This window comes from Pagrus pagrus, assembly GCF_965226575.1.
Source record: "Pagrus pagrus genome assembly, chromosome: 22".
Classification (NCBI taxonomy): Eukaryota; Metazoa; Chordata; class Actinopteri; order Spariformes; family Sparidae; genus Pagrus; species Pagrus pagrus.
In genome coordinates, this window is record NC_140204.1 from 2116570 (window position 1) to 2138858 (window position 22289).

General features: G+C 41.4%; 2 protein-coding genes across 2 annotated transcripts; one reads left to right on the plus strand and one right to left on the minus strand.

Moving 5' to 3' along the window:
* Nucleotides 1-319: 319 nt before the first annotated feature.
* On the minus strand, nt 320-5930 carry LOC311251828 (uncharacterized protein; the record flags this gene model as incomplete). Its single annotated transcript, XM_084344473.1, has 10 exons — nt 320-472; nt 722-789; nt 1038-1090; nt 1304-1382; nt 1616-1652; nt 2370-2470; nt 2744-2827; nt 3511-3696; nt 5372-5535; nt 5843-5930. 8 exons carry the CDS (start codon nt 5928-5930, stop codon nt 1077-1079), a joined length of 753 nt encoding a protein of 250 aa, XP_084200599.1. The 3' UTR covers nt 320-472; nt 722-789; nt 1038-1076.
* Nucleotides 5194-22031, plus strand: LOC311251553 (tripartite motif-containing protein 2-like). The gene is made up of 14 exons (XM_084344026.1): nt 5194-5391; nt 11848-12668; nt 12817-12965; nt 13719-13899; nt 13994-14253; nt 14339-14477; nt 14579-14764; nt 15615-15810; nt 15974-16077; nt 16182-16349; nt 16502-16670; nt 17078-17148; nt 17263-17403; nt 17498-22031. The coding sequence occupies exons 2-14, from the start codon at nt 12570-12572 to the stop codon at nt 17648-17650; spliced, it is 2016 nt and encodes a 671-aa protein (XP_084200152.1). The 5' UTR covers nt 5194-5391; nt 11848-12569; the 3' UTR covers nt 17651-22031.
* Nucleotides 22032-22289: the final 258 nt, after the last annotated feature.

Sequence of the window (22289 nt, forward strand, 5' to 3'; positions counted from 1 at the left end):
CCCCCTCATCTTATCATCTCTGACATCATACTAAACCTCCTTTTATACTGCCTACAATCACATGTTGAAGACTGGTTAAAAAAAGCGGTTCTTCCTGTTCCCACTACTTTTCAACACAACTCACTGCAAGTAAATAACACAGGACAAAGTTATTGAATAATATCTACAGTATTTCATTTACACATTTATGTTCTGGTCAAGATGTTTTCAGGTCACTACAGTGAGAACTGTGTGTGTGCAGTCTTGTGGCATTTTTGTGACCAAAGCCCTGTAAAAATGGCACATTTCACAAGTAAAAAAAAAAACATGTAGGCAAGGAAACACTCAAACTTTTATTTCATTGTGGTTTGATGCAACAGGTTAGCAATGGTCAACAAATTTCTCTGCATACAAAAACTGATGAAAAGATTGTGGAAAAGTCCTCCTGAATCGACTGAAGACGGATCGATGCAGCTCCATGTTCTCGTCCTTCCTGTAGGATGGAAGAAATATAATATATTAACCAACAGGCAGAACATTTTGATCTTATGGGTACAACTACAACTGAATTCGCTCAGACATCCAAGGAAGGTTTGGGCCATCTTTGGTCTGTCGACCTCTGGTGGAAACTACGAATGGCAGGAAATAATGTCATCACAGCGAACTGTAGGTCGTCAGTCTGTACATTACGGCTGGACCGGATTTACAAACTGAAATATACTGTTCAAAGTAAAATACATACCAGACAAGAAGCAGCACCGCGTGACACTGGAGAGAATTTATGAAGCACCTCCGGCAGAGACTTCCACCCTGAAAGTGACATGGAAAAACAAGTTAGCTGAGAAGCTGAGGACAAGACTTTGATTTATTCACATGTTTTAAATTCGCTCAGACATCCAAGGAAGGTTTGGGCCATCTTTGGTCTGTCGACCTCTGGTGGAAACTACGAATGGCAGGAAATAATGTCATCACAGCGAACTGGTTGTAAGCAAGGACATAAACTCCAGAGCAGCTACTTTACGAAAGACTGTATCCCCCAAAAATTAAATATAACATACCTGCTTAGATTGCCATTTCTTTGATGAACAGTGCCACCATCAGGAGGTTACAACTGAAAGTTAAGACAGAGAAAGTTAGATCTAAAAGCAAAGAGATGTGACATGTTAACAGATTTGTATCGTTCGCTCAGACATCCAAGGAAGGTTTGGGCCATCTTTGGTCGGTAGACCTCTGGTGGAAACTACGAATGGCAGGAAATAATGTCATCACAGCGACATGATGGAAGCTACTTGAGCAAACATTGTAATCCTAAAAACATACATACCAGATTTGCAGTCTTTGGTTGCAATCACGCCGACAAGAGCTTTGATGGATGCTGAATCACCACCACCAACATGTTCATCCTGAAAGTAAAGACAGACAAAGTTAGATCTGAAAGCAAAGAGATGTGACAAGTTAACAGATCTTTATTGTTCGCTCAGACATCCAAGGAAGGTTTGGGCCATCTTTGGTCGGTAGACCTCTGGTGGAAACTACGAATGGCAGGAAATAATGTCATCACAGCGACAGGACTATAACTTTCAGAGCAGCTACTTTATCAAAGATTGTGATCAGAAAACATACCAGCTGCACGCGCCGTGATCTTCACCAGTAACGACATCAAGACGTTCACCCTGAAAGTGAGACAGAGAAAGTTAGAACTGAAAGCAGAGATGTGGAGACATGTTAGACAAAGTTTTATTTTTCGCTCAGACATCCAAGGAAGGTTTGGGCCATCTTTGGTCTGTCGACCTCTGGTGGAAACTACGAATGGCAGGAAATAATGTCATCACAGCGAAAACCTGCAGGCACTTCTACAGTCATGTGGACGCAATTCAAAGATCGTTTGAAGAGACCGTCATCTCATACAGAGACATGTTCTTGACTCATTTTAGGTTTTATTGGTGTTTTGTTTGTACATGTTCAAAATAAATCAATGAGAATTTGCTCCTTTTCTCCGATTTATATAATTTTAAATTGACTAAGTGTTCGACTTTTGACTGTTCGGAGGGTAAAAAGACGACATCACTTAGGACTCCTGATTGGCATTATTCACCGTTTCAGACTTTATATCGACATAATCAAAATATATTGGTGCTACTTAACTTTAAAGGAGGATTATTGTTGGCACAAAAACAGCTTTCACTTAATAAAAATGTACCATCAAAATCCAAACTGGAAGAATTAAATGATTCATCAATTATCAAAATGGTTGGCAAGTAATTTTCTTTCCATCAATTAATCAGTTCAGCTCTAACGACCACATTGTGTGCCCAGCATTGAGTTTTATTACTTCACTGAAGCTTCATTTTGATATCACATAAACTCAGGACATATAATCATCAGCTCACCGGTACCAAGGGTCCAGTGGCGCACGTTTATTTCTGCGTCGCATCCTCCATCGTGACAGTTGAGCAGCTTCTGTACGGTGTCCCTGAAGGTCATTATCCACCTGAGAACAAGCAAACTTCAAACTTAATAAGCACGGAGAAGCCTGTCATTAAATAGTGTTTTTCTTGTAAACAAAAGTAAAGATCAGTAAGCTCCTAATGACAATAACTAGTCTCATAATAACGCTCAGACATCCAAGGAAGGTTTGGACCGTCTTTGGTCTTTAGACCTCTGGTGGAAACTACGAATGGCAGGAAATACTGTCATCACAGCGTAGAAGGACACGTGGTTAAGGAAGTTCGGAGGGAAAATATCTTAATAAATCATCTCTAACCTTCTCGAACCTGCGGGCAACAGCTCCGAGGTGACGCCGGCATCCTCGGGTCAAAAGAGCGCCAAAGACGAACCATTGCACAACCTGAAAAGATAAAATGGAAGCTATTGAGTAAAGTTAAATGCATGTTATTCCTTATAAAAGTGCATCACATCAAGAAACCTAACTTCATCCTATGTCTCTTAAATGATGCCATTTAAAGAAATCTTCAACGTATCTTAACCTATTTTTTTCTAACATAAAACATGTAGTTCCTGATTTTGAAAGGTGCTGTATAAAATAAAATGCATCTTCTTCAATAGGTACAAGCACTTTAAATATTGGATGAGTTTACTTTTCATAATACCTGTTGAATTTTAGTTCATGTGCTCCACGTGCTCCTCTGCTACAGACACAAACACTGATGTGTTTTATGGTTTCATCTCTTCACTAGTGAACGTTTTTTTTTTAAAAATAGACAAATAAAGGTTTATTTATGTTACCTATATCACCTAGAATGAAACACGAGGCCTTGCTTTAACCTGCCACTGATGAATATGGCTGTAACACTGTGAAATGAAGGAAAACCTCCTCTAACAGTTTGAACACGTTGAGTTAAGTTATTTTGGACAACGTGCAGACGCGTCGTTTCTGGAACAATCTACCATCATCCGTTAAATAAGCTCATCATCTGTGCTGAATGTCGCCGCCGTATCCTTCTACACGCTGTTCTCAACACGTACACGCTCTCATTTGATGTGTAAAGAGTCGTTTTGAAGTATATTTACCGTTAAAGTCGGAGAGTCGGGACTGTGCTGCTCTCCGGGCTCCTCCGCAGCGTAAAGTGACTCCGGATGAGCGCTCGCTTCTTTTTGTTCCAAAATGGCGGCTGGTAAACTGGTTAATGGCGCCGCACTGCCGCCTGCTGGACTGGAGGCTGAACAGGAGCTAACGTCTACTGTCCAGTACTCACTCTGTGTTATACAAGTACTCTTTACATACCGTGTTATTATGGTGATGATGATGATGATGATGATGATGATGATGATGATGATAATAATAATAATAATAATAATAATAATAATTATTGTTATTATTTTATTAATAATAATAATAATTATTATTGTTATTATTTTGGTTAACCCATACACAGTGATGGAATGTAGGTAGTGAGTACTGTACTTAAGTACAATTTTGAGGTATTTTTACTGGAGTATTTCCATTTCCTGCTACTTTATACTTCCACTTCACTACATTTTGGAGGCAAATATTGTACTCTTTACTCCACTACGTTTATTTGATTACTTTAGTTACTAGTTACCTTACAGATTACATGCTGCATCGGAGCCAAAGTAAAATAATTTCAAATTAATTTATTTTATTAGCAATAATAATGATGATTTTGATACTTTAGTACATTTGATATCAGATATTTTAAGACTTTTACGCTTACTCAAGTACTAATCAATATACTTTTAATCAACTATGACTTTTGGGCACTATATACATTATATTTACAATATATGAACAGTAGTTAAGTAAAAGTCGTGTAGTGTCTAATTAATATTTAAGTTTAAAAAGTAATTTACTGGCAATAAATGTACTTAAGTATTAAAAGTACGAGTAAATGTAAATTATACACAAAAATACATGCTGTATACAGTTGACAGATAATCGAACCTATGAAATAGACTAGTTTAAAAAAATTGCCTCTGCACAATCTGCAAAGTAACTCCTAACTAAAGTAATCATATAAATGTAGTGGAGTAAAAAGTACAATATTTGCCTCTGAAATGTAGTGAAGTGGAAGAATACATAAGTAGGAGATGGAGATATTCAAGTAGAGTGCAAGTACCTCAATAAATGTGCTTTGTTACATTGCTTCACTGCTAATAAGACATGTATGAAATGATATTTATAAATAATTTATATGAATATTATCACAACTATTTAGTTAACTATATTAACAAAGCAATTTTATCACATGACCTGCATGCAGCACACTATAACAATAGTAATATTCATTGAATCTGAATAATCGTAATAATAACATGAGACAGATTTGAGGAAACTGTAAAAAAATAATAATTTTGGAATGCGAGGAGGTGAAAACTGAAAAAAGTGGCATCTTAAAGAAACATATAAAGAATAAAAAGACATGATTTCACAAAGAAGTTATTGTTTAGTGACACTTTTTAATTTGTTTGAAAAAATTTAGTTTTTATGTTTTTAAAAGAGAATTATTAAGAGCTGATACGAGTGAGACCAGAGGGGAGAGAGACATCGTCACATGCAGAGAGAGAGAATCATACGCCCTCACTACTGTAACTGACGGACGGATGAACCAATCACCTCTCTCCTTTTCTCCCTCCTCTGGCTCCTCATTGGTGGATGCTGGAGCGAGGCCTGATGGCCGCCCTCCCCTCCCTCCCTCTTTCCCCCCTCTGCCCCCCCCCTCGGCCTGGTGGTGCTGCTGCTGCTGCAAGCTGCTGGTGTTGCCGTGACGATGATATCCTCCCCCTCCCACTCACACTCACACACAGACACACACACACACACACACACACACACAGTAAAGAGGAGAGGGAGCAAACAAGACGCTATCATGACGCGATGGCTTCAGGCTGGAAAATAGGAGCTCAGTATCACCTGCGACTGAGGGGGACATGGTGAGTGCTGGCTTTCTTTCCTTTTCAGGAGGGTGGAGGGGTGGAAGGATGGATTAGATGGACGGAGAGCAGGGTGGATGGATGGATTTATGGGTGGAGGAATGTTTGGGGATGACAGCAGCATCTGTAGCGTGGTGTGCCTTCCTGAGAGAGGGATGAAGGAGGGAGGGAGGGAGAGATGGAGCTGTGATGGAGGACATGAGGATGGACAGATTGCAGGATGAACGAGGGTGGAGTACGAATGAATGAACGGACGCAGGAACAGACTGATTCACCTCAGCTTCAGCAAATACAAGTGTGTGTGTGTGTGTGTGTGTGTGCGTGTGTGTGTGTCAGGCCTGTGAGTACAGCACATTAGCATCCTGTGTGCTAACAGTAACAGGAGGTACGTCACTTCTGTGAACAGAAACTGGGCTCATCCACCCTGATTTTTGTAGCTATGGGTACTGACCGGGCACAGGCCCGCGGGCTGGAGGGGTCAGGAGGCCTGAGACCAGAGCCTCTGCATGAACTATACACACTGACTGATGGAAAGCCATTCAAATCACTATTATGAGACACGAAAGGACCAAATAAAGACAGAAAATAACCACTAAGCAATGCAAAATGACCTGAGACAGACCACAAAGAGACACAGAACAACTGCAAAGAGACAGACACTAACCACAAAGACACAAGAAACCACGACAAAGAGACAAAAGACGACAAAAAAGTGGTGCAAAAAGACCAGAAAGAGACACAAAATGACCACGAAGAGACACAGAACGACCACGAAGAGACAGAACGACCACAAGAGACACAGAACGACCACGAAGAGACAGAACGACCACGAAGAGACAGAACGACCACGAAGAGACACAGAACGACCACGAAGAGACAGAACGACCACGAAGAGACAGAACGACCACGGAGAGACACAGAACGACCACGAAGAGACAGAACGACCACGAAGAGACACAGAACGACCAAGAAGAGACACAGAACGACCACGAAGAGACAGAACGACCACGAAGAGACACAGAACGACCACGTAGAGACAGAACGACCACGGAGAGACACAGAACGACCACGAAGAGACAGAACGACCACGGAGAGACACAGAACGACCACGAAGAGACACAGAACGACCACGAAGACACAGAACGACCACGAAGAGACAGAACGACCACGAAGAGACACAGAACGACCACAAAGAGACACAGAAAGACCACATAGAGACACAACATGAATACCAAAGGACTGAGAGTCCTGGCAGCAATGACCAATCACATTTTAGAGGGCTTTGGTTGCTGCAGGTAAACAGTCTGAGTGGGAGGAAAACAGGCTTTTCTATAGAAATGTATAAGATTTCCATGTTATATTAACGTTGCTCAGTTAAAAAAAATAGAAAATAAAGTGATTTCTTAAAATCTGATCCAACATGAGTCTTCCTCATGCAGACAGAGGAGGGTCGGCGTCCTGGCGCCCTCTAGTGACCAGCCACCACCGGGCTCATAGTTGAACAAAAGCCCGATGGGTTCTGAGATTGTGAATCTGGTGATATCTTTGCATGAAGACTCTGCATAATAACAATATCAAGTGTTAACCTGTTTTAAGAAACGTCACCGAAACACAGACAGACAGATTATAGAGAGAGGGGAGAGACCTGCAGGAGCAGAGTGATTAAACTGAACCAGAGACAGAGTGACCGTGAACCTTCCCGTGGGAAAATGAAGAGAAGGAGATCACATTACCAGTGTGTGTGTGTGTGTGTGTGTGTGTGTGTGTGTGTGGTGTGTATAGTATACCTCAGCTGTATCTTCCTCTGTCACTGTGACGTCACACAGCAGCTTCACTGACCAGCTCCTCAGAAACTGGTTTGACTCTTGCAGTTCAGTCTCGAATGCAGATACGTCTCACCTGGAGCTGATCCTCGTCCAGCGCCTGTGATTTTTAAATACAGACCCTCTGGATGACGTAACCGAGAAGACGTGAGTAGGTTTCCAATCAGTCCTCGGCTCACATCAAAACGTGAAATAATGTTTTATTGTCAAGATGGTGCTACAAGATTAAACAGGGGAAAAATAGCAGATTGATGTTAAATTTATTGCCGTGAAATTGAAAAATATATCGGTATTAACATCCACTCTGATGTGACTCCCTAACAAAAAAAATATGCCAACACTGGGCGCTGTTTTATGGATGCATTTTTGATGAATCATTAAGAAATAGATTGTGTTTCCTGCAACTGCTTCACAATAAAAGCTTCCCCGTGTTTCTTGAGTTGAATGTTTTTAATGTGAAGCAGCAGTAGTAGAAAATTAGCATTAGCAGTAAAAGTATGCGTCCACAGAGGCACGGGACACTTCCCGGCTTTGACCTAAACAGACTCCACCCTCCGTCATCCACGCAAACACCCCCTGGCTTCACCTGATTGGACGAACGCCCCTTGATGGCGACATCAGCTCAGCATCGTGTTTCTGAGGACATTTTAGGCGAGAAATAAACCTAAAATAATCAGTCTTCATTTGAACTCGAACATGTTTAGTTTTGGTCGTTCAACGCGACGACCCAGCTCTCGAAACACAACAAGCTCAAATGAAACTGGACTTCATAGCGCATGTGTGCGCACTGTATGTGTGGAAATGGCGGACTCTGCCGCTACTAGCAACAAAAAACACTACAAAGTAAAGTAATTACTGATTGTAGAGAAAACACAGAGAGCAAATCGTTTCAGAAACTGAGTTTAACTCAGAAGATTTTAAGGATTCAAACTTTAATGTTGTAACCTTTAATCGGTCATAATTGCAAAAACACACACATGAAGTTTTGTTCTGATGTGCAAACTCAAAACTCACAACTGGCACGTACATTTAAATAGAAATGTAGATAGATGAATATATGCTGAGTGAACTGTGTGGAGCAGAGAGTGGCGGTACTGCAGGTGGACAGCAGAAAAAATAACATTTTTAAATTTTTCAAATTTGTAAGTTTGAAATTGTCTTAAAGTAACAAGAACTGATAAAAAAAGTTGTTAAATTCCATCTAATGCTTCATTTATCCAAACTTTTTAAAAAAAATGTATGATGCTGAAGTCTGCATGCCTCCGACAGACCTTAACCTTCACCCAACCGTGGGGATTGATCTCAGTTGGTGGCAGGAGGGCAACATTACTCAGCTGGGGATCAGACTTCTGGCACAACATCGACACGTATCCTATATCGCGTCCATGACGGGAACACAGATGTGGTTAAAAGTTTGGGTCGGCCCCAAAAGATTTTCCCAATTTCGAATTCAGCTGCGGAATTTTTTAGGTTTCGAAAGAAAGAAAGAAAGAAAGAAAGAAAGAAAGAAAGAAAGAAAGGGTTCATTTGTCTCTCGCTCTGTAAGTGACAGTTACAAACAGTCACCACAGAATCACAAGGCCCCGACACACACACACACACACACACACACACACACACCCTGCAAAAAGAGCCTCAGTGTCACCCCATAATCCTTTGCAGCACTATACTGCAGCATTCAATCCTTGAATGAAAGTGTGGGGGTGCAGCAGTTACGGGAGTGGAGAGTGAATTTTCCTGAAAAAATAAGATAAGATGAAAGAAGTCCACGTGTGTGTGTGTGTGTGTGTGTGTGTGTATGTGTGTGTGTGATGAGCCTGTGTGTGTCAGACAGACATAGTGTGTGTGTGTCTGTGTAAGGCCACTCTGATGTCAGGACGGTTGTTTCTGAACAGAGTATTCGAGGGGGGGAGGTGTTAAAACAGGATTATGAACAAGATCACAGGCAACTCATAACCATAATCCCTCCCCTTTATAAATTATTCAGCAGAATAAAAACATGGGGCTCATGTTTTTACACACAGATGTGGTAAAAATACAAAATACAGTCTGGTAGGGAGACGTGAAACAGTAAACAAGGGGAAAATAACACAAAGGAAAAGAGATGTGATGGAGAGAAGACGGCTGACAGGCGGACGTCAGAGATGAGAACAATTTTAAAATTAAAGAGGAACATAATAATAGTAAGGGGTAAATGTTGAAGGTTTAATTGGAAACAGTCAGAAGATCTTTAGCGTAACTTATAAATTGCTGCTCATACTTGTGTACACTCGAAGATGTAAAACATTTAGTGCCCACTTTCAGTTATTCTGTTTACACTGTTGGCTGCCCAATATTGAAAGTTACCAGTTTTCTATCAAAATTTTCCGCACAATAAAAGCTTTAATGTAGCATTTATTTATACTATTAACTATTACATACTGCAACATTGGTCAATATTATCAATACTGTAGTTAAAGTGTAGTATCAGGTACGTATCTTCCTTCTCTATTTCTACTAGCAATTATATGAATGTAAATACATATATAGGTGTCACATATAGTTTAATGCGACGTTTAAGTTAAGTGTTTAAGTTAAGTTATTATGTATTTTATTACTTTTTACTACTGTTACTCATCAGCTCAGAGATGACTTTGTAACTTCTGGGATTAAAAAGTGGATTTATCTCCGCTCCTGTTTATCAACCTGACTGCAGCAGTGATCCGCGGCTGTGACCTGCGTTTTACAAGTGTTCATAGCCGTTACCTTTAGTGAACTTGAACTTGGATTTTTCTGGTTTGAACATTGTTTAGCATTGTCAGCCTTTGGGATAATGTAAGTATGAGTCATTTTTAGACTTTTTAATGCAGATTTCTCACATATTATATCTTTAAAAAGTGTGGAGATGTAAAAGAAAATCTAACAGAAAAGGTTTTTTTTTAACCTGGAGATACTTGACAAAAACAAGCTGAAGTTTGTTTAAATGTATTTTCTTTCATGTCAGCACCTGATCAACCTTTTCAACTCGCTTACAAAAGACGAAAAAAAAACTAGATTAACCATAAAATTGTCAATAAAACGACTTTTACTACTTCCGACATCTGTTAGGGCCACTTCTGCAGAACATGTCCGATGCAGCGTGCATTTTAACGTCATGTGGCATTACAAATATTCATCGTTCACACTGATCCTCCTCCTCCTCATCACATCTGTGTGTCTTAGTGAACTGGGACACTTTGAATCATCAATGTGATTGCTTCGGCTCAGTGAAAACGTGAGAGCGCACACGCTGTTAAATTTAGGATTTTAGGATTAAAGGGACCACAACTGCTTCACTTTCTGTTGTCTCTTCCTCACCCCTCCCCATGCAGTCTGTCGCCATGGAAACCACAGCCTCTCTTTTTCCATCACTTTGAAGACATTTCGGTGACCTACATTTCTGCTCCTCGAAGCTCTTTATTGGTATCGTACTCCTCGTTCACCTCCCTCTGTTGGTCCGACATGCAGCACAGCCCTCCACCCCCACCTCCCCGTCTGCAGATCGTACCATCTGCATCTGCTCCTCACTGCAGAGCGTACCGTCTGGGAGGTAATTAGGGGTGTGCAGGGATCTAATGCGCCACCTGGATGGTAACGTATGGGCATTCCTACAGCGGGGAAGACAAGCTGTTGACGTGTTGTCTGTCACGTTGTTGACTTCATTATGAACTAACCTCACACATTTGAAGACAAACATATCACATTGTCTGATTTCAACGTTGGACAGCTGTCAGTTGAGGGAAACACCATCAGGGCGATGCAGTCTGGGGTTTTCCCAGTCACCTCCGGGCAGTCTGAATCCTGTCGCTGTTCCATCTAGTGGTGTCTAAAGGAACTGCGGCTAAAGGGCACAAAAACTGACAGTTTGATAGTGGAAATACATTTAAAATGAACCTCAGCTGTCTGGTTCTACATTTTATTTCACGTTTCCATTAAACAATAATGGACAACATTCAAAATTCAATAACCTCCTCTTGTTCAGTTGACTATAAAAACAAAATTGATGCCTGCTCTTGCTCTAGATCTCATCAACAACACCCAACAACGAGGAGACTGTACACACATCGTCCAATAAACACTCTTTCAATTGTTATGGCTCTGCCGTGGATGAAGAAAGAGGCCAAGAGAGCAGAAAGTGTTTTGGGTTTTTTTTGGGACAGGCGTCACAGTTAACTGAACAATAACACCATAACTTGAACCACTGATTTGCAATTAAGAGATAAATAATATAACATAAATAAAAAAATAAACCGACCTCGACCGTGTTGAGGATGTAACTAAAATCATTTTAAATCAATTTGGGATCTTGTGGCTTCTTACACCAGGCGAGCTGCATGGAACCACTTAATGTTTGTTTGGTTGGTTTTTACTTTTTCAGTTTCCAGCTACTTCACCTGTTTAGTCGATAATAACATACATTTTCATTTTTGGGTGAAGTGTTCCTTTAATTTCGACCCTGGTTCCTGCGATAGGGCTCCTCCTGTAGCAGAAGCACTTCTTTAAACATAAAACTCATTAAGCGTGGCAGAGAAGAACACAGCCAAGAAGTTTTTTTTTTAACGTCCATGTTTATCTGCTTTTCCACCTAATCCTCGTCTCTCTCTTCTCTCCCCAGGAAACTGTCCTCAGTTTGAACTCTCTGTGAATTAAATCTACACCGACGTCTGCTCCTTCGAATCAGACGTGAAGAGGATTGACTTTTTGGCACATTGCTCTGGGAATAGACAACACATGGAAGCAGACGGGCGCTGTAATTGGAAGATTTGCAGAGTTTGGGATGCCTTTACGCCTTTTCATCCAACAGGACTGGACCACAGGCTCAATTAGAGGGCATGTCTGAAATGTTATCCCTCCCTCTTTGTGTCAGAGAAATCAAGGAATTAAAGCTCTGACAGCAGTGGATGACTGAACATTAAAACTACAGAAAAAGAAGACCTACATCTGATTTCTTTTCACTTTTTCCTGGGTGCTGTGTGGAAACATCCTGGAGGACGTGGATGTTTAATCCCTCAGATTTGACTGCAGGCTCCAGACAGGTGTGTGTGTGTGTGTGTGAATGTTTAGCCCTTCCTATCGGCTGCACAGACAGACAGCAAAAGCCATGCTCATCCTGAGATCCAACTCGTGCCACAGGTCATCATAAGGAGTTTAAATGCTTTGCCCCTTAACTCACAAACGCACAATGGAATAAAGTGTGAAACAAGGGGTTGACAGACGCGAACACCACAAGCAGACAGTAGGAAACCTTGTACCTGAACATCCAGCCCCTTCCCCTGGCTGCCGTGTGGCATAAGGGGTGTGTTCGGAGGTTCACCCCCACCAGGCTGCCACTTGTAGATGGAGGCCCACCAACACTCGCCAGATAGCAGCAGTGAGGAGTGCACCGTCCTGGAGGCTCCGCCCGGCAAAAACGCCTGCCCGCAACATGCAGGGAAGGTAGGAAAATATATCTGTCGACCAATTCACACACGACAACAAGCAAAAAGCTGAGATCCAGCAGTGAGATTGTTGATGAAGGTCATGAAGTTTGTCCACAACTTTAGATTCTTTCTCTCCACCACCGTGCTCAACTCTTCATCCACAGGTGGCTGACCTGTACTGTTCGGCCTGCGAGTGTGCGCTGTGTGAGGACTGTGTGTCGGAGCATGAAGAGCACCCTAAGGTGGCCCTCAGCCAGGCCCTGGAGCAGCACCGCAGCAGCCTGCAGGAGAAGCTGGGGACCGTCCAGAACAGGTAGACATTGGTTAACAAGCACTTTTTACGACTTCATCCCCAGTTGGGGCCCTTCTAGGTGTTTCATAGTGGAGGAGGGGACCTTGCGTTAACCTGAGCAGATACTGTAAGGCTTTGGAGAATGAGTCGGTTATTTAAAAATCATTTCTTAGAAAGACACTTTTATGACGTGCTGTTATCAACGTAAAGCTGCTTTTTTTATTATTCCTTTTAGTCTTCCTATTCTTTTATTCTTTTATTGTTTTTATCCTTAACATTTGTATGTTATCTCTTTTTTGTGATCACAACTTGGATTTATTCATATATTTTGTGTTTTTTTTGCCTTTTTGTTCTTACCTTTATTTAGTCTGAGCTTTTACTCTGTTATAAAGTCTTCCTGAGTTTCCTACTTTTGTAAACTCTGTTTTTAAAGGTGCTATATAAATAAGTTAAGTTATAATAAAAATATTCAAGCAGTTCGTCAGGCCTACAATCCAGCATTTTATAACAACACACAGGGGAAACACAGGTACTAGTGTGACACATGTATTGGAGTGAACAGGAGAGGTTGACATCTGGTGGATTGTCAGGGAAATGCAGGACTGCTGGAGCAATGAGGACACAACAGGAGAAATGATGGCGATCAAGCAAACACGCATGTGCAGTGTGTCTTGCACGCTCATTACATCCATCCATTAGTGGTAAATGAATGACTATGATAAAAAAACTTGTACAAGCTTTTTGTCCTCATTACCCTCCATTTTATCGCCCCAGACTCCCTCAGATTTCAGACGCCCTGTCCTTCGTTAAGGAGATCCTCCAACAGCTGACCAATCAGAGAGCTTCCATTGAAGAGGACATCCAGTCGAGCTTCGAGGATCTGCACAAGCAGCTGGACGTCCGGAAGAGTGTTCTGCTGATGGAGCTGGAAGTCACATATGGGCTCAAGCAGAAGGTCAGCTGCAAGATTTGGCAAGAACAAGATTTCTACTTCACGAGATAGAAAACATCAGACAACACATCAAAAACATTTTATGTCATGTCTCCAGGTCCTCCAGGCCCAGGTGGACAGCCTCATCCGGGGAGAGGGGGACATCACGGCCTCCTGTACCCAGTCGGAGGAGGCTCTGGCTGGGGAGGCGTGCGTGGCGAGTCTGCAGGCGGAGCAGGAGCTCCAGGAGAGGCTGGGCGAGCTAGCCTGCCTCGGCCTGCCATGTCTGCCGGAAGAGAACGACCAGCTGGATCTGGTGATGGAGACTGATGGGCTCAGGAAGTCCATACACAACCTGGGGACCATCGTCACGACCAGGTGAGACCGTGCTGACAACAAATATTCAAGATGGAAAAACATTTTTGCATTCAAGAGCATTTAACTCAGCCCTTGTCTTTCTCAGTGCGGTGGCAAGCCAGAGCGAGGCAATGGGTGCAGGCCTGGAACAGTGCATTGTGGGACATCCTGCCTCAGTTACCATAGTGACAAGAGACAAGTCAGGGGGAGCCTGCAAGAGTGGAAACGCAATTCTGTCAGCAGAGGTTTGTTTTACGCTTCCACTTAGATTTAATGTGACACAATTCTGCGCACACTTTCACAAAAAGTGACTAAAGATTTCCTGTGTTTACGTTTGTTAATCCAGGTTTTTACCCCAGATGGCAGCATCGTGGACGGTGAAATCGTGGACCACAAGAATGGGACTTATGAGTTTGTGTACATAGTGCCCAAAGAGGGCGACTTCTCATTGGCTCTCCGTCTGTACGACCAGCACATCAAAGGAAGTCCCTTCAAACTGACTGTCAGCAGGGTCTCAGAGACAGAAGTAGAGGTGGGTGGAGGGTGTGTGAGGAGTCAAAATGTGGCGACATCTCTTACATTTAATATAAAAGGGTGAATGTTTATTTTTATTCACCCAACACTTGGGAAACCACTGACTGAATTCCTTTCCTTCCTTTAGCTTAACTGTGAAGTAGCGATAAGGCGAGGGTAGGCATGAATAAAAGGGATGTCCAACTAACAAAAACGGATGCAGCCCCTCACTTGGGTGTCAGAAAGATTTATAATGAGGATCTTTCAGATTCTATTTGACAATCCGGCAATTATTTTCAGTGAAGCATATAGATCCCTTTAGAGAGTAATCATGACTCCACACTGTGGGACTACATGCTAAAAAGTTGTTCCCTATTGGATGTCAGAAAGATATTTGATGAGGGCATTTCCGATGCTTTCTGACGATCCGGCAAGGAATTTCGTAAGCATACTGATCCCTTCAGAGGGTTGACATGACCTCAATACTATTGTGGCACTACATCACACACACATCAAAAGTTATTATTTGGACCATGGACAACAATTTCAGGTCAAAAACCTATTCATGGACATTCTTGCTCAAAGGGAAATGGGTCCATCTCCCTCTTCAACTTTCTGCTGGCTTGCTAGCTTACTGCACATCACAGGAAACAGGTCCACAGGTCACATTAATGTGCAGTCAATAACAATCATCATAAAGAGCGGTCATGCAACATAATTCAAGCAATTTATTTCATGTGGTGGTGTCCCCTGCACTACCTTGGGTAAAGTAAATGTACTAAATGTTTTTAAGTTAATTGAGTTAATTTACTAAAAAGCCCAAATTCTTGTTCATAAGCACTGTTTTCTCCTTCCATCGTTGTCTCCAGGTGTCCCCCTCGACCACCACAGCAACCAACTCAGCAGCCTACGCCACCCCGTCCACAGGCTCCTCTGAGGGGGCAAAGAGACGGGGAAAGTCTCCTGGCCAGAAGAAGAAGGGCTCAAAGAGAGCCAGCAGCGCACTCGGCACCCCACGACGCAAAACCCAAAACCCCATTGAGGATGACCTCATCTTTAGGATCGGTGAGACATTCATCATCATCAAAATAAACCATTAGATTCAGGTGCCTGTTTTACTACACCTAATGAAGCTAAGCTGGTACAAGAGTTACAGATGAAACTAGAAAAATGATAGTCAGGGCAGACGCTAACATTTGATTCATTTAGCTTTTCCTGCTCTCTTCAGGAACGAAGGGGAGGAATAAAGGAGAGTTCACCAACCTTCAGGGAGTGGCTGCATCCTCCAGCGGGAGGATTCTGATTGCTGACAGCAACAATCAGTGTGTACAGGTAAAGCACGCTTTGCATCTTCATCCATCATCCTTGCATCTTCAACTGGCTGTTTGAGGGATCAGACTTGGATTATACATTATGTCTCTACCTCCCCACTCCAGATTTTCTCCAACGAGGGGGAATTTAAGAGTCGTTTTGGGATGCGTGGACGGTCGCCGGGGCAATTGCAGCGTCCCACGGGTGTGGCTGTTCACCCCAGCGGTGACATCATCATTGCCGATTACGACAACAAGTGGGTCAGCATCTTCTCCTGTGAGGGCAAGTTCAAGGTAGGTGCACCAATGTGGGTTGGAGCTTTTGAACGATGAAGGTTAATTTTCAGGGACATTTTCATGCTGGTAGATTTTCTGATGCATGAAAACAAATTGTTGTTGGGTTTTGTTGACTGGTTCTTACTTTTCATGTTTTTGACATCCATCAGGCAAAGCTTGGCTCTGGTAGACTGATGGGGCCGAAGGGCGTGTCTGTGGACCAGAATGGCCACGTGATTGTGGTTGACAACAAGGCATGCACTGTATTCATCTTCCAGCTGACCGGCAAGCTCATCACCAAGTTTGGTAGTCGAGGCAACGGTGACAAGCAATTTGCAGGTAGAGTTTGTTTCAAGACATAGACATTTCAGAAATGAATAAAAAAGCCAAAGAATAAGACTGAAAAACATTCCAGTCTGAAATGTTTTTAGACTAAATTATAATCGTCCATTTAGTGCAAAGACTGGAAGTAGTTAAAGTGGATGATGAAGTGTCAGTTTAGATATAAACACTGAAAGCAGTTGAGGTGTCCACAATATGTTTTATCTTTTTCAAGCAACAATTATATCTTAGATCAGGCGGGACTCGCCATCCAGAAGCTTATTCTGGCCCAATCTGTCCACTGCCAGTGCTTTTCTTTTAGAAAGAGATGTTATGTGGACACAGGCCCTGAAGTGCTGAAAGCAAATGAAGTTTTGACTGAAGCCCTGATTACACAACCTGTTTTTGTTCTTTCTGTCCTGAAGGGCCACACTTTGCAGCAGTGAACAAAAACAATGAGATCATTGTGACAGACTTCCATAACCACTCTGTCAAGGTGAGGCCTCACTGACTGAACATTACTTGTATACATATTTTTCCATGTTCAAGGTGAACAGCTAGATATTCAATTTCTTGCTCATGGACCTTTTTCTTTCACTGTCATGGTCAGGTTTTCACCCCTGAGGGAGAGCTGGTGTTGAAATTTGGCTCTAACGGTGAGGGGAACGGCCAGTTCAATGCTCCCACTGGCGTAGCTGTGGACATTAATGGGAACATCATCGTAGCTGACTGGGGCAACAGCAGAATACAGGTACTGCAGCATCAACCTGTCAGAAGCCTCTTATTGGGAGTGATTTTGCAGTCATCGTAATACTTACTTACCATAATTGTTCCAACATTTCCAGGTGTTTGACGGCAGTGGATCCTTCCTCTCCTACATCAACACATCAGCGGACCCTCTGTACGGACCCCAAGGTCTGGCTCTGACCTCAGATGGACATGTGGTAGTGGCTGACTCTGGCAACCACTGCTTTAAAGTCTACCGCTACCTACAATGATGGGTGCTTGGACGGAGAAATGAAGCAGAGGCAGGAGAGACGGACAGAGGAAGCAGATGTGGTGGAAAAATGTGATGCACGATGTCAAACTCTAGGAATGATTGCATGAACCGCAGCCTGTAACAATGGAAGGAGGGATGGAGGATTAAGGTGAAGAGGAGGAAGCAAAGAAAAAGGATTTGCTGTCATTACATCATTAAACCACATTGAAAATCTGTTCATCAAGTTTTGACACCTTTGATGGTTTTGATAATGTAATCATCAAAAGTTAACCCACGGATATAAAGAAAGGTAGGACAAACACCGGTCTTGAACAGAAAGATGTTGGATTCAAGACTTTGCTACCCAAATTTGAGAAATATCGCATAATGGAACACCGAGTGATGCAAGGATGGAGTAAAAAAAAGAAGTTATGCAACGACTAATTCATGATGTCAATTTCCAGAAGTCCCTCTTTCTTCGAGTTTGGCATTAGTAGAAGAATGGATTAAATAAGGCTTTAAAAAAAAGGAAAGGAAGAACAAGTTAAGGTTGCAATGGCAAGAAGGTCTTCAGAAACCACTGCTTCCTAAACCCACAATGGAGTGAATGGTGGATCAAGGGATCAAAGAAGTATTAAAGGCATGGATGAATGCATAAAGGATGGATTGAAAGATTAAACGTTTTCTAATGTTCTGCCTTCTCTTATTGTATGTAATTGACAACATAATGGCCAGTGAGCTAAAAGAGGTCTACGTCTTGGTTTGACACCATTTGCTACTCCAGGTCATTATCACAGACTTCCCTTATGGCTTCTGTACCTTAGTTTACATTGGTACACAAAGATCCACTCTAACAATTGGAAGCTAACAGTAGCTACCAACTCTTGGAGCATCTTTGTGTGCCTGTGAGCAAAGCACGTAACTTAAAACTGGTCCAGCGGCAGAGAACTGTGGTTGTAAACGTGTAAATCTGTAAATATAAAGCAAGCTTGAAAAAGGGCAACCTCACCAAGCCCAATTTCCATTGACTGTTCACTCAACGACGGTCATGAATCACATATTGAACTAAGACATGGGCCACTTTTAGCCTGTTGTCCATTGTTTGTACATTAGGATTGTCTGAATATGGAATGTTTCTTATTTTCTTGCCATATGCTAGTATTCTTTACAAGTCTTAGGCAATAGATTCATTAGTAGAAACGGTTGCTTGATTCTTATTCTGATTGAATGATTGATCGATTTGGTTGATTGACACGGTAGCTTTGACGAGCAGCATTGTCTATCTATGCTTGGTTTGAGTGCTCATATATTTTTCCTCAGAAATCTGTTGCAAGGAGAAAAAAAGTCTATAAATCTATCCTATATATTTGTGATAATACCTTTAATAATATCATGTAAAATGCTCAGTCATTAACATATTTGGAATCAATAACATTTTTACCTGGTTGTTTCTGCTCGGCATTATTTTTGCTTCCCCAAGAGTGTTCCACCAAGTCCCAAGGCCTTACTGTGCTGTGATTGGCTGGTAGTACTGTGGTATGACTGGCTTGAACTCCTTGCGTCCTTGTGTTTAGATGCTACCTGTGAGCACAAATGTGACGTTCACCCAGAAGACCAGGATTTGTGTCCTTATTATTTTCAGGGTTTTTAAAAACCAGTCGCAGTTAGGTAAGGCATAAAACTACTTGGCTAGGTTTAGGAAATACAAGTACTTGCTTTGGTTTAGGTAACAAAACTAGTGAATTTTTGGGAAAAATCATGATATGGGTCAATATAGATTATTTAACAATTTTAACCACTTGTTTCGAAGGGCTTCGTGGCATCACAAAAACAAGTTGGGTCTATAAGTACTAGCCATAAGAGGCATCTGTAAAACTCTTGACAGGACACTTTGAACTGAAAACAAGGACAATTATGACTCTTTCTTTTATATATTTTGGTTCATTGAGGTTGTATAGTTTCCTCAAACTGAGAAAAGCAGGAAAGACTGTTACAACATCACAGTGGAAAGTTTGTGGTCCAAATTTGAACTTGCGGGTCTAGTTGGGGGAAGAAAACCCTGAAACCATAACCTTGAAGCTAGAGCACCATAGTTCAGTGTTAAGCTCTTCCTATCCATCTTATTGTTAGCCCCTGTGATGCCTTACATGAATTATATGTGTGACTTTCCTGTCACTGTCACTACCAGCTTTTTTTCATGGTAACAGGATGCTAATCCTCTTTTGTTAGCACGATTGGTATGGTGTATTATTCATTCATACAGAGCTAACTTAGGTGATTGAGTGACTACTACTCGCACTTTTGTTATTTGCTTAGCCCACTTAGCTAACGCTTCTACAGCCTTGAAAGTGCGTCAGTTATTATGACACATTGTCACTTATGCTAGTTCCGCAGAGCACCGGAAACATCACCCACAATCGCTTCCCCAGGAAGCTCTGGGGTAAATCTATGGTACCAGCCAATCACAGCAGTCAGGCAAGACTAGGTCAAACAGTCTTGTGGGAAAAAAAGAAAATGCTTCCGCCATTGTCTCGGTAACAAAAAACAAGGTGCCCGGGGGAGGGGCATGCTAGAATGTTTCAACTCATTCCGTCATAATGCCAAGGATTCTAGGATGCTGTAAGAATTCCAAGAAGTGCTGTCGCCGGCTTGTACAATTCCACATGTTCTGTCATCACCCATCGGACAATACCTCATTGTTCTAGAAGCATGCCTCTGTATTATGTGATTGTTGACATCAAACGTACCACTTCAAAGTTTTACAAACAGTTCACCCACTCCGAAGAAGATTTTCAGCGAGGTTGAGTACTGCAAAGGACATGAGACAAATGAGACGTCGCAAAGCATTTACAAATTACTTTTGGAAAAGCGCTATGTGTAAGTGGTGATAGTGATACAAAGCATTTACATCCATTATTAAACAGAAAAGGATTTAAATGACGTCAGAATTCAGTTGGTCGCTTTAATCTTTAATATTAATAAACAGAAAACATTGTTGTTGACTAACACATGCTTGTGGTAGAGGAAGTGGTGTCCTTTCAATTATTAACATGATGTTGTCTGTCAGTCTATTTATTGAAGCAGGAAGGGAGAAAGTCAATATCATGAATATATTATGTTTCAAAACTGAACTTTAAGTCAGTTATTTTATTTATTTATTTATTTATTTATTTATCTATCTATTTATTTATTTATTTATTTCATCATTTTCAATCTTTCTATATTGCCATTTGATTGTGTTCCACCATGTGCATTGAAATTCTTAAGTGCCCATTATATTTCTTCTTTTTGTACATTTCGCCTGTTATGTTGACTCAAACTATGATTGTTGGTATTTGATACATTTTATATTGACTGTTGTGAGTGGACAAATCAGCATTTAACATTCATTCGATTATTTTTTGTTAGATGAAAGTTTTCATGGGGGAAAAATAATCACGTCAGCCAGTCAGCAAAATTAGCTTGTTAGCATTGCATTTCTAATTGAAACCAATGGACACTTTTAGCACAAAGCTAATATGTTGGCTGTAGCTAAGAATACAGCACAGTGAACAAGTGGTCAGAAGGTATATTTTGAAGTTCTACTACTGTTTTCTTTCTTTTTTGTAACAAATGGTTCAACTAATTTTAAGCTAACTTAAAGGTTTTTTTGTTATTTGTAGCCATTGGTTTCAATGATGAATGCTGACAATGCTTGCAATCTCTGTTACACATAGCAAAGACAAAATAGGTTTTTAAAATCAATGTGATAAGTGCATGTTCAATACAAATAGCAGTTCAAAATGTCTAAGTCCCAAACAGGAGTTCATTTTTTCCCCCTAACTGTGTCTGAATCTCGAATTTTGCTCATTGACTCTGAGCTGGGATAAAAGGTTTGGATTGGTTGGCATTATTGATTGTTTGAACAAAACCAGGTTGTGTTTCTTAAAGTAATCTGGGCCTTGTTTGCTGAACATTCAGCCTTAATGTCAGTAATACATATGAATGTTGTTTCAAAGATGATATGATGGAATTGCCTTCTCAGTAATCTTTGAAATTTATTGCAAATGTAACAAATAGCTATTTGTTAAATTAATGCAATAGGACTTTAAACAAATAGCTCATTTGTAGACTACATATCCATTTGAGGGAATATGATGTATGGAATTTATTTCATCAATTGGTGAAAAAAAGTAGAAATTCCTTAATCAATAATGGGCTTGGGTGTGTACCATTGCTTTTTCCTCAAATGGATATGTAGTGCTTTGAAACACAGCTGATCAGTTTCTTACAGTGTCACTTGCCTGCTCTTTCTCTCTCTCTGTATTTACTATCTGTCATGTCTGTTCACTGGTATGGACTGTCTCTTTAATATTCACACACGCTCAACACTGAAATAAAGCATTGATTCCTAAATGGCAGCCATTGGTTGTGGTTTGGCTTTGTGAGCGGTCTGAAAGATGTTTAGCTGACATTCACATCCTGACATCAGTTGCTTTGGAAATTGCCAAATTTGTTAAACACCATCTCAAGCAAAGTGCCATTTGAAAAACTGGCTGGTCAGCATGTTCACAGTCTTTGGTCTCCATTGCTGTTGTACAGTCTAATGTCAGTGGGCACAAATGTACCACAGCTCATCATGGACAGGGTGATGAGGGTTATCTGACGTAGAACATGCA